Below are 17,607 nucleotides of genomic sequence, written 5' to 3' on the forward strand. Positions count from 1 at the left end.
TCAGGGACGGGGAACCTGTCTGGCCAGGTGGGCTGGATCGTCGTCTGTCCCCACCCCTTCTGTTTCTCATATGCAGACTATGAGTGCAGTTGCTTATTCTAATCAAAATAGCAGCATCCATGCACGATCATGCAGTATAAGGAAGCTTGGGAGGATCCCAAGGTTTGCAGGAATAATAGTAATATAATGACAACAGCAACTCCCATCTTCCCTGATCAGTGGCCATCCAGGGGCTAATGGGTGTTATAGCAGTTGTACCATCTTCCTCAAAAGCTTAGGGCAAATCAAATTAACTATTTCTAAAATAATTTAAACTCCTTTGGGAGGACTTCCAAAAGATGCTCAGCCTAAGGAACTTGTCAAATCTCTGAAGTTCCATGGGTGATGGGCAGGCAGGGGCTGAGAGCAACTCCTGTTGCCCTCCTTCTACCAGATCCCTATTTTAAAGAATCCAAACCCAAACACCAGTGTACCTGTGGTCCTGTGCAGTGTACTTCAGCAGCTCTGCCAGCTGCAGTGGGTATTTGCAGATCTTCTGCACAGGTGTCAGAAGGAAACCATCAATGGCAATGTCAATCATCTGCTGCAAGAGGCGGCATGCTTCAAAGAAGTGCTGGTATCTGCCATCTTTCATTAGTTTGGATAGCTCCATGCACGCATCCAAGTGATTGTTGCAGTACTCTGAGTAGATCCAGAAGCCATCTTGCTGCAAGGGGTGGGAGCAGGAAAGTGCGGGGGGGAGGGGAGGAAACAAAGAAGTGTATGAGAAACATCACAAACCATCAGCTACTCACCTAGAGATGGACCAATCAGTTTATTTTCAGTCTATCCCAGTTTTGCATGCATTCATTCACAAGTCCATTCTGTCTTGCTGCTGCATCAATCCACAAAAACATTGCATTTTAAAAAAAATACATTTCTATTTGCAGAGAGCTATTATTAATTTATTGGACATATTATCCATATAAATATTCATATTTGCAATTTCATAAAAACACCAATGTGATTTATAACAATTGTATCTATACTATGGGCAAACTAACTCTGGCCCAATCGCCTTCTCAATCCAGCCCGCGGACGGTCTAGGAATCAGTGTGTTTTTACATGAGTAGAATGTGTGCTTTTATTTAAAATGCATCTCTGGGTTATTTGTGGGGCATAGGAATTCATTCATTTTTCCCCCTTCTAAATATAGTCCGGCACCCCCACAAGGTCTGAGGGATAGTAGACCGGCCCCCTCCTGAAAAGGTTTGCTGACCCCTGATCTATACATTGTAAGAGGTATTTTACATATTAGTCATTTAATGCAAGATATGTGACTTTTGAAAACATGCAGGGTAAAAATGGCACAGCATGAAGCCAAAACAATACAGAGGGGGGTGGGCAGGGATGTGTGAAAAATGCCCTGGGGAAAAGGTGTTTTAACACTTTCAAGCCTAGCACTGCTCCTCTCGTCTGCTTTGAGGCTCCTCTGAATCTGATTTGATGCAAAGGAGAGGAATGGGAAACCTGCGGTCCTCCAGATGTTACTAGACTACAACTCTCTTACCATCGGCCACCCTGGTAGGAGCTGATGGAACATTCATAGCAGCTTACATGATATCCTTATCTGGGCACAAGTGCTGAAATTCCTGAGTATGCCATTCCTGAAATTCCACCATCCTTACTACACAAGCTCTAAATTCTGGCTTATTTGTATTTGTATTCTATTTTCCTTCAACAAGGTCAAGGTGGCGTGCATGTTTCTTCTCCTGCCTGTTTTATCCTCACAAAATTCACGTAAGGTAGATTAGCCTAAGTGACAGTGACAAGCCCAAGGCCATTAAGTGGGCTTCGTAGCTGAGTGGGGATTTGAACTTTGGCCTCCAATATTCAATGCCAGGGCTAATTTTTGTAAAACCTTCTTGACCTAGGAGAATGTATACTATACTTCACAGATTTCTCCCTCCTCTGTGGAAAATAGGCAGAGCTGTCAGTTTTGGCTTCTTCTAGTTGTTTTTACAACCTAAATGTGAGTTCTCCATATTTCTGCACCAGTTTGTGATTTCCTTTTCAAAAGCCCTCTTGAAAATTCATCAGCAGTTCTCAAATTTTTGTAAGCAATTTTCCCTGATGCATTTTTGAATGATATTGCATCCTAAGAAATGCATCCTTATGCACAGTTAGCCCTAATCTTTGTGCAAACTTAGCCTTAGCATTTTTGTACACACCTTTTAGCTGGAGAATTTCATTACAATATTCAATGAATTTTGGAAGGATAGTCATGTTGCTGTTTGTGTGTGAATTAGGTATGCAGTAAAATGCTAAACCAAACCAAATTTCTCCTCCATCCCCCTCCCCTCAGCTTCCTTTTTTACGTGGTTCTGCCAACAAGGTTTCCTTACCCTCTTCTATTGGAAACCGACAGCTGAAGTTAAACTTTCTGACCTTTGTGGCAAGAGCTCTGCTTGGAGCAAAGCCATCACATCCACAGATGGATTTTGACAGTTTCCAGTTCTGCTTATTTCCTCTGCATGTTTTATAGCATGGACCTCTGCGATCTATTTTGTTTTGCGTGTGTGCTTTTTTACTAGAATTTTGATGTCTATCAACTGGAGCCAAGTGCAAATGGTAGTTCAGGTGGTTGAGCACGCTGTAAAAATTAAGGAACAGGGTGCCTCTGAGCACATGCTTCGAGTATAAACGTGATCAGTATCAGAACCAAGTTCACAAACCCTTTCATACAAAAACTCACTCCTAGTTTTCCCTCGATTATCTTTTCCAGCCACCTAATATGACGACAGCAGAGAGAGAAATGTTTTGGGCTGTTGTTTTTGTTAGAAAACTGGCAATCAGAGACCTACTAGTATATCCTAATCTACCTTCTGCTCACCCCTGTTCAGAAGCCTGCTTGCCAATAATAGCCTGAGCTTGAAAAGCAGAGAAAAGTGCTGCTATTACAACCTCATCCCTTTTTAAACAACAACAACAATGAAACTACAGGAATGGGAAATCTATAGCACTCAGAGAGAAGCTGCTGTGAATGGTTTTAATTGTGCCCTGTTGTAATTTCATTAGCATTTACAGTGTGGTTCTCTAATAGTATCTGAAGTGTTGCCAGTGTGAAATATAGCCCAGCCAAGCCATAACTGAAAGTAATATATTTATGCATAAAAGGATCCAGCATCCTAGATAGCTGCATCCGCTTACATAAGTGCCAAGATAGTGCTTTATTTCCCCCTCAAGGAAAAGCTCAAAAAGCAAGGCTGCATGATTTTCTTGACATTTCCTGATGTATTTACAACACTGGCCATTTCGTCAGCTCCCATAACAGTGGAGCTTATGTAACAAGGGAGGACGGACTTGGTGGGATCTCTGAGAGTGAACGCTGTCAGTTTAAGCATCCTACTCATTGTATATGTTTATGTACCAACTGGGAAAAGTCAGTGTGGTACAGTGAGTGTTGAACTAAGATCATCAAACCAAAAAAGGGGAAAAAAGAAAGATTTTAATCTCTTCTCAGCTGTGAGGTTCCCTGAGTCACTTTGGGACATTCATTATCTCTCAAGATCACCTATCTCACAGGGTTGTTGTGAGGATGAAATATGGGAACAGGAAAACAACCAAGAGTATTGTGGAACTTTAGAGAAATGTACAGTGGCATCCGCTTTTGTGGACTACAATTTAGTTCAACAAATGCTTGGAGCATTATCCTGAATTACAGATATATATTATATGCACATGGCTGGGAGAAAGGGAGACTTATGAACAGTGGGGCCAGAGGGGAATTAAGTGGAGAAAGTCCAGAAAGTAATACCTGCATTATTAACAGTGGTCATTCACAAAATTTGGTGATATAACACACACACATTGGTAAGCTAACTAACGCGTGTAGTGTGATTTTAAAAATGAAATGAAAACCTTTGTCCCAACTCAAGACACATATGGAATAATTTAATTACTTGATTAATTATAACTCAGCCATTTCAAATTACACTCCCCTTTTTTCAAAAATGGTCATTGCAAGTTGTTGTTGTTATTAATTAAATTTATATGCCACCCTTCATCTGAGAATCGCAGGGCAGTTTACAATATTAAAAAATAAAAATTCTTAACATAGGAACAAACCAAAGCAATACCCCTCCTCACATGTTTAAAGGCTATAGATTGTTTAATTAGTGGAGCCTAAAATATGTAATGAAGGCACGGGGCGAGCATTCTGCAAATGGGGAGTCACTGCAGAAAAGGCCTGTTCTATTGCTGCTGTCCTCCAGACCTCTTGGGGAAGGGGCACACGTAGAAGGGCCTCAGTTTATGATTGCAGGGTCTGGATCAATTCATATGGAGAAAGGTGGTCCTTCAGTTACAGAAGGTTCTGCAATACTGAAAAGGTCCTCTACTGGTTTTTGAACTCTGTTATTTCTGATGTCAGATTTACATCCATTTAATTTGTTGTAGAGATTCACCTAATGGGGATGCAAATTGTTCCTTCCCTGCTCATCAAATGATTAGCCTGATGCGTGGGAAGGGGAAGATTTGTATCTCCATACTAGGCTGGGTGAAGAAATTTAAACCTCTCCAACCAGCCAGCACCGTATTTACCTCCCTCATATGTAATTTTTTCTTCCCACTCACAAAAGCCCCCTGATTTTGGCAGTAGCAAAAAGAAAAAGATGGGGCTAGCAGGTGGGGGGGGGGGAATACGATGGAATCGCAGCCCCTCGCCAGTGGTTATCAACTCATCATGTAGAGACTGGTCTGAGACATACACACTGTATATTATTATTATTATTATTATTATTATTATTATTATTATTATTTCAATTTATATACTGCCCTGTGTGGTACATCCCTGTGTGGTGTACTACATTAAGAACACATTTTTCAGAGCACAATAATAAAAAGCAGAATAATGGACAGCATAATAATAAAATAATCATAGTAACTGCCTCCCACACCCCCAGACCTTTAACATGCCATAGATTATTTAATGGCCAAAGACCTGGGTAAAGAAGAATGTTTTTGCCTAGCACCTAAAGACATGTAATAATGACGCCAGGCAAGCCTCTCTGGGGACAGCATTCCACCACCAAAAAGGCTATTCTTGTGTTGCCACCTTCTGTACCTCTCAGGGAATGGGGACATAGAAAAGGGCCTCAGATGACAACCACAGTGTCTGGGTCAGTTCATATGCAGAAAGGCGGTCCTTAAGATATTGAGGTCCTGAGCTGTGGAATGCTTTAGAGGTCAACACCAGCACTTTGAATAGGCCCTAGAAACTAATTGGCAGCCAATGCAGTTGGGCCAGGATTGGCTTTATAGGCCAAAATCATCTTGTTCTGATGAGCAATTTGGTTTTTTGGTTTTTGCACTAGCTGAAGTTTCCAAACTGTTTTCAGAGGCAGCCCCATGTATAACGCCATTGCAACAATCCAGACTAGAGGTTTCCAGAGTGTAGGCCACAGGAGTTAGGCTATCCCTGTCCAGATAGGGGTGTAGCTAGGCCACCAGCAGAAGCTAACAGAAGGCAGCCTGTGTCACCAAGGCCACCTGGGCCTCAAGCAACAGTAATGGATCCAGGAGCACTGCCAAGTTAAGGACCTGCTCCTTAAGAGGGAGGGTAGCCCCTTCAAGACCATCCATCTGGTCTACAAAATCCCCCTCTAACAGTGCCTCTGTCTTATCTGGATTGAGCTTCAGCTTATTGGCCGAAACCCCGATTGAAATGGATCTAGGAAATCAGTCTCCTTCATGAGCCCCTGGATCTCGTCAGCAATCACCAGCTCAAGAACCTTGCCCAGAAAAAGGAGGTTGGCAACTGGCTGGTAATTAATGAATTTCCCAGAATCCAGGGATGGTTTCTGAAGAAGCAGTCTTATCATTGCCTCCTTAAAACTCATTTTTCCACGCAGGGAAAAACAGTAATTGTGAAGGGGGTGGGGGTGGATTTCTTCACCTGAAGCAGGCTCCCAGTTCTACGCAAATGCAATTTCTATGCAATTATTCCATTTGGAGAGTAATTAGTAAAATCTGGGTAATACGTCAGGGATAGAAGTGAGTGTGCGAGATAACTCTTTTTAACCATTCTTAGCTTGTTGAGACGAGCCAAGTCGGGGATGGAAGGTGAATCATCAGCAGGTGATTAAATCCAAACCCAGGGTGAGCGGGCATTTCCCAGCCATAGTGGGCATTCAGTGATGCATTGGGAAGGAGCCCAAGGGAAAGGGGGTTTGCAGCATTCTGATGGTGGTCAGAGGTTCCAGTGGGCGGAAATGCAGGATTATGGGGCAAAAAGGAGAAGGTATGACAGCAAGCTTGTCAAACCAGCCCATTTCTTTAGGCAATTGTAAGATAATGGTCTTAACCAGCCACCATGATTAGCATAAACCACAGAAGTTCTGTGATATTATCTCCTGTTTAATTGCTGCACAGTTTTTAATGGGATTGTTTCATTGTAGATTTGAATGGTGGACTTCAGAGTTTCAGAGGAGTTTATGCATGACTAACTCTAGATACAACCTGTTATTACAGAGTTAGTCATGCATAGAGTAAACTCCTCTGAAATTAAAAGACAGGGCTAACTTAGATCTAGTCATTTCAGTGGGTCTACTCTGAGTAGGATTTAGCTGAGCAGAAAACAATTAACAATAATAACTGATGTAAACAAATGAAGAGCGTCTGATAGAATATCACTATGGAACAGGCTGCACTTATATAGGATTGCTACAACTCGAAAACCTTTCTGAGCTGCATTCAGAAGCACTTAAAATCAGAATAAAGCAGGGAGAGTGAAAGCTAGTTGTGTACTGACGATTTATATTTAGAAAACCAAGAATGGATCAACTTAGACACAGCTTGAGCCTGATCACATGATTTAAAAGAAAAGAGGCTGTTTGGAGTAAGGATGTGCATGTGGGATGAGGGAGGGGGAGCCTAATTATCCTAAATTATGTTATCAGGCATAACAGTTCAAAATGAACTTCGCCAGCTGCAGTTTGTGGAACAGGAGGAGGCTCGCTACATGGTGCCTTACTGTTTATGGGGAGGTATTTGGTACATGCATGTCTTTGAGAGTCAAGAGGCACCTGTTCTCTCTCTCCGATATTTACCTGCTGGTAGTTAAAGGGAAAGGCGTAAAAATTCAAAGAATAGCAATGCTAAAGCATGGACAGGCATTCAAATAAAAATGTTAACAAGGCAACCTCATGCCAAAAAACCCTCCAAAGGCAAGTCAAAGACTAAATTGATCAGCAACAGGCACCAGATAAGGATCCCTCTTCTTACACCCTTGTCTATGTTAAAATTGCTTTTGTAGTTGCTAATGTGCAAAGGCAGGGGTGGTGCTCTCTCCTAGGTCACGTTTCCTAGAATGCCTCACTCTGAGAAAGGACACCCCCCCCTTCCTGAGAGTTGAGAAAGCAGCAGCTTTCCTTTAAAAACGAATTTCAGATAAGCAAGGGGTAGGAGGGCAGAAGATAAGGAGAGCAACCCTCAGCCACCTTGTGTTTTATTTGGTCTGCTAATAAAAACCGTGGGCTTTTTAAAAAAAGCTCAACAACTTTGGGGTCTTGCGCAACAACCTTCCAGGTATCCTGGTTTTTACATTTTGAAATATGGCAACCCAAGTTTTATGTAAAGGAAGGTGGTGATGAGTGGCTGGGAGGGCCACAGAAGGCACCTGGCAGTGCCACTACCTCACAACACACCCTTATGTAGCTTTTGCCTGCAGGTTGCAGAGTCAGATATCAGGTAGCAGTGCAAAAAGTTCAACTCCTAACTCCTCCTGCTCCTATCCTGACTACCTGTGCTACGTGTGGCTCCCATATAGCAAGCTCTGGCTGTTGCTGTTTCCAGTACAGTTTTATGAGCATCAAATTAAGCAAACTATTTGCGGAATCTTATTATTGCTGACATCCCACACAATCTTTCAAAGCACACATGTTGCTATTGATCTGAATTCCATCACTGGTTTTGAAGCCCCAAAGAGTGGGTATAGGTGTGTTTGTTGTGGCGGGAAACATATGACTTATGAATCATTTTATTAATTTGAATGTTTTAGTCATTGCTAGTTCACCTTCTGTGTTAATTATCTGTAAAACATTTATTTAAAAATAGTTGCATCCCTCCTTTCTATTGTAAAAGAAGAGAGGCAGTAACAGCCATGGTCAATAAACACAACCTTAGAACAAAGGGTCAGCTCAAAGCAATTCATCATTTCAGCAAAACAAGCACTTGCTGGAAAGAAACATTTTTAAGCAGATGGCACAAGGCCAGCAGAGATGGGTCATGCAAGCCTCCCTAGACAGGGACTTCAAGAATCTGGGTATGTCCACAGAGAACGGTCTCTCCCATGGATTATATGATTACATTTCTTAGTGGCTTTTTTTTCTTTTTCTTTTTAACAAAGGTAGTTCAAAGTTACTTACAACAATAGCACATACATTAAAACCATCATAAAACAACATGGAAAAATCTAAAACTCATTCATATTCATAAAACTCATTTATATTTTCAAAAGGAAGATCCTACTCTCTGAAGGAGGCCACAGATAATTAAAAGCCAAGGACCTGTCAGAAAAGAAATGTTTCTGCCTGGTGCCTAAAGATAAGTAGCGATGACCCCAGGTGAGCCTTCCTGGGGAGAGCATTCCACAAGTGGGAGTCACCTGGGAAAAGAGCCATTGTACTGTTGCTACCCCCACAAACCTACCTGGAGAGGGCACCTAGAGAACAGCCTCATATTATGTTTGCAGGGTCCGGGTCAGTTCATATGTGAAGAGGTATTATCTATCAATACTATGAGTAATTAAGAGTATATTGTGGGAACTGTAATTTAATATGTTAATGTTTGTTGTTAATCTATTCTTTAATAAATAGAAGTTACCATTAAGAACATAAGAAGAGTCTGTGAGAGAGGAAACTTGGCAGCAACAATACTGGAGAAGGGAAACTCCAAGAATGTTGTCCGTCTGCAGGAGGAAGGAATGGGTAACTCCTCAACGCAACCTCTATGATGAGTTGGGGCTTTATGTTCAAGAACAGAGACTCCTGTCCTCTGATATAAGAGGTGGCAAAGAACACTCTTAGGGGTTGTGGTCTTATGCAGAATTGCACGGGGGCCTTAAACAAGTGTACTTTGTTAAATAAATAAATAAATAAATAAATAAGATGAGTTACTTCTCCCTTTCAAGCTATTTCCCCTCAAAAGCACTTACATGCTCCAGAAAACACGGCCCAATTTCACTGAGATGGGGGTCCTCATTGTTGTACTGCTTCTCCAAATCCCTGACAAAGCCCATCTGAAACCGATAGATGTCTTCGATGTTGCCAAATATTATCTTCAACTGTTCATCACTGAACATGTCTCTTCTCTTCCGACACTGCTTCAGGTAACCCTGTGAGAAACAGAGAAAAGAGGACACCAGTGGATAAGGATGCTACAAATATTACAAACAAATGCCCAGTGTTCAATTACACTTTTTCCTGAAGCAATGAAACTATTATTTTCTGCATTCTCTTGCTTTTCGAGGATCTGTAAACCAAGCCTTATGAGGAATGGTTGAGGGAGTTGGCTAGGCTTAGTTAGACTGGAGAAGAGAAGACTGAGAGATGACATGATAACTATCTTCAAATCTCTGAAGGGATGTCACATGGAAGAATGGAGCAAGCTTGTTTTTTGCTGTTTTGCTGAAAGAATTCAAATGACAAGAAAGGAGATTCTGACTAAACATCAGTAAGAGCTGTTTGACAGTGTAATAGACTCCCTTGGAAGTGGACTTTCCTTCCTTTTAAGCAGAGGTTGGATGGCCATCTGTCATAGATGCTTTAGTTGTGATTCCTGCATTGCAGGGAGTTGGAACAGATGACCCTTGAGGTCCCTTCCAACTCTACATTTCAATGATTCTATGCACACTGTTGTGAGCCCCTCAGTAGTGACACCTCTCACGTTTTTGGGCTTGCTCCTGGCACATTTACAGAAAAGCTTGACCACCAAGCTGCAGAGGAAACATGTTTCTTGCTGAAATGCTCCATAGGATATGCCATGATGAGTTGGTGAAGTTCCCCAAGGCTGAACATGACTAATACGCAGCAGGTTATCACCTGAAAGGGCTACTCCATGGATTGCCCAGTAAATTTATGCCTGTTATGCAATATGAATGTCATACAGTCACTGCTCACATCCTCAGATTCAAAGGACAGATGATCAAAGGCTGGAGAAGTCTATGCTTGGTGATGGGCTATAAATAGCCTCCAGACCATCTCCTTTTAAAGTACGTTTCCATGTAGTCCCTGTGGTATTGCACAAAGTTGGGGAGTATTTGCAGGAGGTTAAGTGCTAAGTTTTCAGAGTCATGGGTTGGGAGATAGATGCATTCCATCATTGTTCATCTATCTTCCCTCCTTTTCAAGGAACCAGGAGTGGGTGGAATTTATCTAGTGGGTAGCCTGGAACTGTACTAAATTTGAGGTCTCTCAGATAACCCAAAAATTCTTTTTAGAAAGTGCACACAGGTTCATTTATCATGCTTTTCCAATGCAGAAACTATGCCTATATTTACAGGGCTCTAGCAAAAAATGCTATTGCCAGCCAGGGAGGTCCTGCTTCCCTCTGATATTCTCCCTCTCCCGGCACTGGCCCAGTAATGAGCAGCAAGGAGACAACTATCTCTGGAAGTGAACTAGTGTTCCAGTGCCTGCTGTTTGCCTCATTATTAACTGGGATGGGTTGTCAACCAGCCAGCAAGCAACTCATCCACCAAGCAAGGTAAAGCTGCCTTATACCCAGGCAGACAACTGGTCCATCTAGCTCAATATTGTCTACACTGACTGGCAGTGGCTCTACAGGGTTTCAGATACGGGTCTTTCTGAGCACCCTACCAGGAGATGCCAGAGATTAAACACTGACCCTTCTGAATGCAAAGCTGTTGCTCTACCACTGAGCTATGGTTCTAATAGTGGGGCTCTGTTGTTGATGGTGGTAGTGTGCATGTTGGAGTGTCCACTGCAACATAGGCTCAACCTGTGCTCAAGTGAGCACTACCATACTGCTGGTTGTCCTGCTGATGATATCAGCGGACAGCCATGATAGTGGCATCTTCCGCTGAAGCACTATTACTTGCGCCCCATGTTACAGAGGCCTGAATAGCCTCCACTATAAATGAGGCATTTAATGTTGCTGATCCCATGTTGTGGAACACTCTTAAAATATCCCTTTGGTCATGCCTCATGATGTGGCCTGGGAAGAGTCCTAAGGGGTACGAGGTCCCCCATCCTTGCCAAAAGGCAAGAAACCCATTTCCTTGCCTCCTTTGTGAAAGGCAAGCTCGTGCCAGCACCCTTGGATTCCACTTAAGCACAGAACAGAGCGGACCAATTTATATGGAGCCTATAGAGTGATTAAGCGCTCTCTCTCTCTGGTAGTCATGATGTCACTCTGGTTTCGAGCACTTAATCTGGGCAAAGTGAAGTCCGCCCCCCGAAAGTGGCATATCGGCCATCACGTTGCAAATGGGAATGTTTGCTGCAGTCGTCTCTAGTTTAAAAAGACGTCTGGAAGATTTGTCGCAACTCTCACCTTCTGGCAGGTTTTCTCATTCGATTCCATTTGGGATAATAAAGAGCAGAGTACAAGGCCTAGCAATATAGTTTGCCTTGACACAGTGATTTTAATTGCAGGCTGGAGTAAATGGGAGCAATTCCAACAGAGCCATCGGCCTGCTACAAATTTGACCCAGGAGATCCAGTTTAAGAGTATCAGGCACGGTCAGATTCAAAAGCTGCTAGCTTTTGCTGGCAGGAAAATAGGAGAAGACTGGGGGATGGGAGGACAGGAGAACACACACTGAAGATGCTATTTCTTCTGCGGTGCAGAAAGATTCCTCTGATTAAAAGGGGGTGTAAACAAAATTAAATGTACCTGCTTCTACACTAAAACCACAAAGCTCCCCAGGATGCAATAAGACTGCTACCCAGGAAACTGCATTACACTGATTGAACCTGGGTCCTTCTGCATGCAAATCAGGGGACACAAGTGTGAAGAAAATGTCTTTTTATTTGCTTAGGTGTTCTTGATCTTTTTTTAGACTCATGGTTTATTTAACCTGCATGTTAATGACTTTGTTTTTATGCTGTTCTGCTATTTCATTGATGGTTTTGTTGCTCTTTTACATGTTTGTAAGCCACATTGAGAGCCTCTTCAGTTGAAGAGTGAGATAGGGACGTAACAAGCTGCCTTATACTGAGTCATACCATTGGTCCAGCTCGCTCAGTATTGTCTACACTGTCTGACAGCATCAGCTATCCAGGGTTTTGGGTGGGGTTCTCTCCCAAAGGCTGGGGATTCAACCTGGGACCTTCTGCATGCAAGTCATGTGTTCTTGCCCTTCTCATAAAAAAGAACGAGAATCCAGCTTACATAGTTCAGAATAAAGGGATGATTTGAATAGGAATATAGGAACGTGCCTTTGACTGTTGGGGTCCCTTCCAACTCTACAATTGTATGATTCCAAGTCAGACCATTTGTCCATCTACCTCAATATTGTCCACACTGACTGGCAGCAGCTCCCCAGAGTTGAAGATGAGGAGGTCTTTCCCAGCCATGGTGATACCAGGGATTGAACCCGGGACCATTTGCATGCAAAACAGATGCTCTAATACTATGCTAAAACCCTCATTTGGAGGCTCCCCTTCCTATGGAGTGAAATTTGCCTCTCAACTGAAATAGAACCCTCTCTGAGGTAAAGGAAGGGAGTCCCCTTAAGAGTTAAAGGCATCAGCAGCTGGACAACAGCATAGATTCTGCAGAGGCTGTAAGCAAGAGTTGTTAAATTTTAAACTTTCTGAGGCACGCAGCTCAAAGCTGAGTGCTTTGATTTCAGATCTTTTTTCCATTTTTTTGTTAAAGCAGAGAGCATTGAAGCTATGTACAAAGGAGGAAGAATGAGTGTGAGGGGATACTATACAGCTTGGCAAAAAACAGGCAATAATTGACTGCTTTCCCTCAGAAGCACGCAGTGTTGTTTAAGCAAAAGGAGTTGATGCTGTGGAGTTTGCCACTACAATTTGTATCCAATGCTGCCATTCAGCTCACAAAGCAGACTTCTTCTTGCACTTTGGAATTTCCGCCTGAAACCCTCTCAAATTCTCCTCCTAGAGATGGGAGAGACACTCTGGAGCAGATTTTGGGGGTGCATGGGGAGAGGAGAGGGAAGGGAACTCTTGTTTCGTGAGCAGAACACTGCTCATGCAGAATTGGATAATGGTTTCAACCCCCTTTGCAATGAAACTCACCTTTGAACCTTACACTATCAACCAGGTCTCTCCCCCATGCAGAACGGATTACTGGATTCTGAGAATCTGAGTCCCCGACACCAGTGGGAAATGATGCTCCAGGGGGCTGTGAGCATTCACCACCTCTGTCGCTCCCTCTAACCTGAGGTAGGGTTTGGGTTTGTTTTTTTCCCCAGAGGGTGGGGCAGGGAAAAGTAGTGGAAGAAAAGTTTAACTGGAACTGAATCAGGCACAGCCAGCTTGCTATGGGCTGGTGTTGCTGACAGCCAGGAAGGCTTCTCCAATGGCAATGAAATGATTGTGAAAATCATTTGTTGGCTTTCCCCATTACGATTCCACCAGCACAGCCACTACCTTGTGCCAAACAGGGATAAGTAAGAATACATGCATACATACCTCACAAATGTCCTTCAGGTGTTTGATATAGTGGCGCTCCGTGCTCATGATTTCATTAATGACATTGGCTCTCATCTGGTCTCGGTTCTGGAGGGTCCTCCCGAGACAAAGGCAGTCAGCAGCATTTGGGTCCAGGTGCCCATTCTGTACTTCACTCGTCCCTTCCTCAACACCATCTTCCTGGTTGACCCATAGCTGTAAGGAAAGGAAATGCAACACTATGAAGTTTAGCTTTGGAGATAAGCTTCTCCAAAGCTCATCTCTACTTCACCGTTCTTTCAATTCTCCCTAATGTCTGATGTAAACCTCTGAAACGTCTCAGAAATCTGTACTTTCCACCTCCAACAATTTTTAAAATAGATTTTTAAGAACAGGTCATGAAATTATAGGAATTTGCAGCTATGACTAAATTGACACCTTTAGAGAGCAAAAGCAAAGGCATGATAGTTTTTCACTAAGATAAAATACATTTAATGAGTTGGTTGGCTTCCATCTGTCTCGGGAAACAATGGAGGAGTGCACCTTTGGAGGGTGAAGTCAAACTGTTTGAAGATTAAAGCGCCTGCTGTGGCAGTAGAGACTAATGTGGAAGAAACATGTTTTGTTGCAGCTGGGGTGGTAAAAGAAAACAGTTGTTGCCAGAAGCAAATTATTGGTTGATAATGTTTAAAGCATAAGGAAAAGCAATGTGTGAATTTACTATGTATTTATTTGCAATATGTCTCCAACCTGACATATGTGCAAATCTCCTTGCACATACCCATATTATATGCTTTGTTGAAGCTTTAGAAATGAATAATTGATTGTGCTTTGCAAAGGTTATCATCTGATATTTATAAGTTGACAATTATTATTTTATTTCCCTGCCCACCCCCAGAAAAAAGAAGGAAAGAAGGCCACTTTGCAGAACCTTCTCCAAATGGTCTCCACAGGGGGGCAATGCCCTGGAGCAATGCTAGGCAGAGGATGCAATGCATTGTGGGAATGCAAAATGGGGACTAGGCTGCCCACCGAAGTTGTTACTGTTGCCACCTGCAATGGCAACAACAAAACTTTAAAAGAAAACAACAACAGAGTTTGTGCTATTGCCACTGCTAATAGGGACCCCTATAATGATCATCATCATCATATTTAATACCCATTATCACCAACAAGTCCCATGGCCAGGTCACAACAATTTTTTAAAATAATATAGTCACAGCTGGAAACAGTAGGGAGACTTTCTCCCCCCCTTAAGAAATTTGGTGACATGATTTCTGCAGTTTGCACACAGATAGGGTGAAGAGTTTTGAGAGACCATTTCCATCTAAACCTTTTGAGGAGGAGTCTGAGTCCACGGTCAGCTCTTGGCTTCCTATATATCTTCAAAGGGTACTACTTAGCCATCCTCTCTTCTCCAAGCTAAACAAGCTAGTGCTGTGCCAATAAATATTCCTTCTTTTTTTTATAAAAAAAAACAACACCCCACTATTCATTAGTTAATGAGAAAAGAAATTGCATCTCCAAATGATTAGAAGAGAGGAAAAAATCAGTGGACTCTTCATGGGTGAAGTTTAGGGTTTCTGATGTTGCCAAAGGGGTGTTTGTGAGTGTCCTGTTGTTGTTGTTCTACAAATCATCTCATCAATGCCTTGAACTCTGTAACTTTCCCTGGTGGCCAGCTTCAATTAAAGCCTAGGCAAGACATCATGAGGTAACTCCTTTCACAAGGATTTTTCAGATCAGGAAGCACAGCCAGCTAGGGAGGATGCAGACTACTGGAAAATGGAAGTAAACAACAACACCACCACTCTGGGCCACCTTGCAATGATAACACTCTCATAATACCAGAACTCATGCATATTCAATGAAGCTGAATGCTGGATAATTCAGGACAGATAAAAGAAAACACATAATACAGTTATGCAGTATTTCTCTGCCCATTTCCAACTGCTCAAATACAGCCTGCTAAGATAAGAATCACAAAACATCATGTAATGCATAGCTTAAGCTGTAAGTCTCAAGTGATTTCAAACAGGAGAAAAGTGTAACTCATTTTCTCTGGACAGGAACCTAACTGGATTTCTAAACATGTTTTCTCAGTAGTAACTCCCACTTCATTTAACAGAATTTATGAAACCAAACAGTTAGTTTTATGAAACTAGAAGCTTGATCTTTGATTTTGATTTTTTTTAGTATGGACATACGTCTCAACTGCATAGCTCCTTCTCTCTCCTTCCCTAAGACCACCTAAAAGGCACAGTCACATCAGACTGGACTATAACCATTAAAAATAAATTGGTCTTTTTTATTTCAGATGGGACATAAGTGCAACTAAGGCTGCAATTTTAAAAACAAGCAGTAGGATTATCTTCTGATTAAAAATGCTTAGGATTGTACTGCAAATTTCTCTGGATTGGAGCCTAATAGTGCAATCCTGTGGGTGTCTGGCCTTTAGTAAGTAACATTAATTCAACAGGACTTTTTCTAAGACAAGGGTCTATGAGCTTGCAGCTTCAGTTTATATAATTAAGAGCTTTACTCCTTTAGTTTTGTTTATCTCCTCCTCCCCACTTTTCCCCGCCAAGTTCCCTTAAAAATATGACTAGAAGGCGCAACCATCTCAGTCCGGTCTGAAAACATCCAACAATTTTAAAATAGAAACAGTGAGAGGTCGAAATAAGTCCTAAGTACATGGCATGGTATTCTTTAAATTCCAATGCTTCCTTCCCATTCATAATTGAAAAGGATTGCAGCAAACAGAAGAATTCTGTTCATTAGCCATCACAGTCCAGCAGCAAAAAGCATGCATATTAAGTAAAGCATGCAAGTTATACTCTGCGCCAAAATATAATTTAGCAAGTACAAAGCTGCTGTTGCATTTACAACATGTACCTTTGAAATGGCTGCGTCCTTTTAATTTGCAAAAGGCTCCATCAATTCTTTTTCCCTACAATGTATGTTCACCACTCTTCTGTCTGATGATTGTACTTCGCTAAACAACATTCTTTTTATTACTGTGCCAGTGTTTTCTCTTCCTACAGAGAACTTTAAAGGTCAAGAAATGGGAGATCTCAGAGACGGCCTACCAATTTCCCTAACTTAGGATTTAAAGACACAGTGAGCATAAAATAGGTTATTTTCAAAATGAAGTGAAAAAAATACATAATGGGCTTTTTAAGAATAGAAAACCAATTCCAGAAACTGGGCTAAGCAAGGAAAAGAACTACTGTGTACAAAAAACAAACAAACTATGAGATAGGGGGTAAATTACAAATGTCTTTGTTGAGATCCTTTTTTGTCTGATCACTGAGTTCTTTCGTGCACCCAATTCAGGGCCATTCCACACATTCTACATATGTAAACCACAGTCCGCTGCAAATATCAGGGAGTTCTATCCAATGCAGCTCCCTGTTGAATGCGGGACATGCTGGTTTGCAAACAAAATTATCAAGGGACTGGAGTAACTCCTCTAAGAGACATGGTGACAATGTTAGTTTAAGGAAGAGGGGGAAATGGTAAGGGAAGATGTGACGGAAATGCTTAAAATTATGCATCACGTGGAGAAACTGGACAGAGAGACATTTTTCTCCCTCTCATAATACTAGAACCCCGAGTGATCTAATTCCCAGTTTAAGGTGGAGCAAGGATCCTTTCCGGGACGCGGGTGGCGCTGTGGGTAAAACCTCAGTGCCTAGGGCTTGCCAATCGCATGGTCGGTGGTTCGAATCCCCGCGGTGGGGTGAGCTCCCATCTTTCGGTCCCAGCTCCTGCCCACCTAGCAGTTCGAAAGCACCCCTAAGTGCAAGTAGATAAATAGGTACCGCGTTATAGCGGGAAGGTAAACGGCGTTTCCGTGTGCTGCACTGGTGCTGGCTCGCCAGAGCAGCTTCGTCACGCTGGCCACGTGACCCGGAAGTGTCTCTGGACAGCGCTGGCCCCCGGCCTCTTAAGTGAGATGGGC

At 42.4% G+C, this 17,607-nt stretch overlaps 1 protein-coding gene across 9 annotated transcripts in view; it reads right to left on the reverse strand.

The window, feature by feature from the left end:
* ARHGEF9 (Cdc42 guanine nucleotide exchange factor 9) overlaps positions 1 to 17,607 on the reverse strand; it is a 261,134-nt gene that overhangs the window by 39,464 nt on the left and 204,063 nt on the right. For all 9 annotated transcript variants that reach the window (XM_080989724.1, XM_080989725.1, XM_080989730.1 and 6 more), the window contains 3 exons: positions 13,665 to 13,859; positions 9,194 to 9,373; positions 474 to 706 (listed from right to left, as the gene is read on the reverse strand). In XM_080989724.1, coding sequence (XP_080845850.1) covers positions 474 to 706; positions 9,194 to 9,373; positions 13,665 to 13,859 — 608 coding nt within the window. The remainder of the gene's footprint in view (positions 1 to 473; positions 707 to 9,193; positions 9,374 to 13,664; positions 13,860 to 17,607) is intronic.

The sequence above is a fragment of the Podarcis pityusensis genome, assembly GCF_964106645.2.
Source record: "Podarcis pityusensis genome assembly, chromosome: Z".
Lineage (NCBI taxonomy): Eukaryota > Metazoa > Chordata > Lepidosauria > Squamata > Lacertidae > Podarcis > Podarcis pityusensis.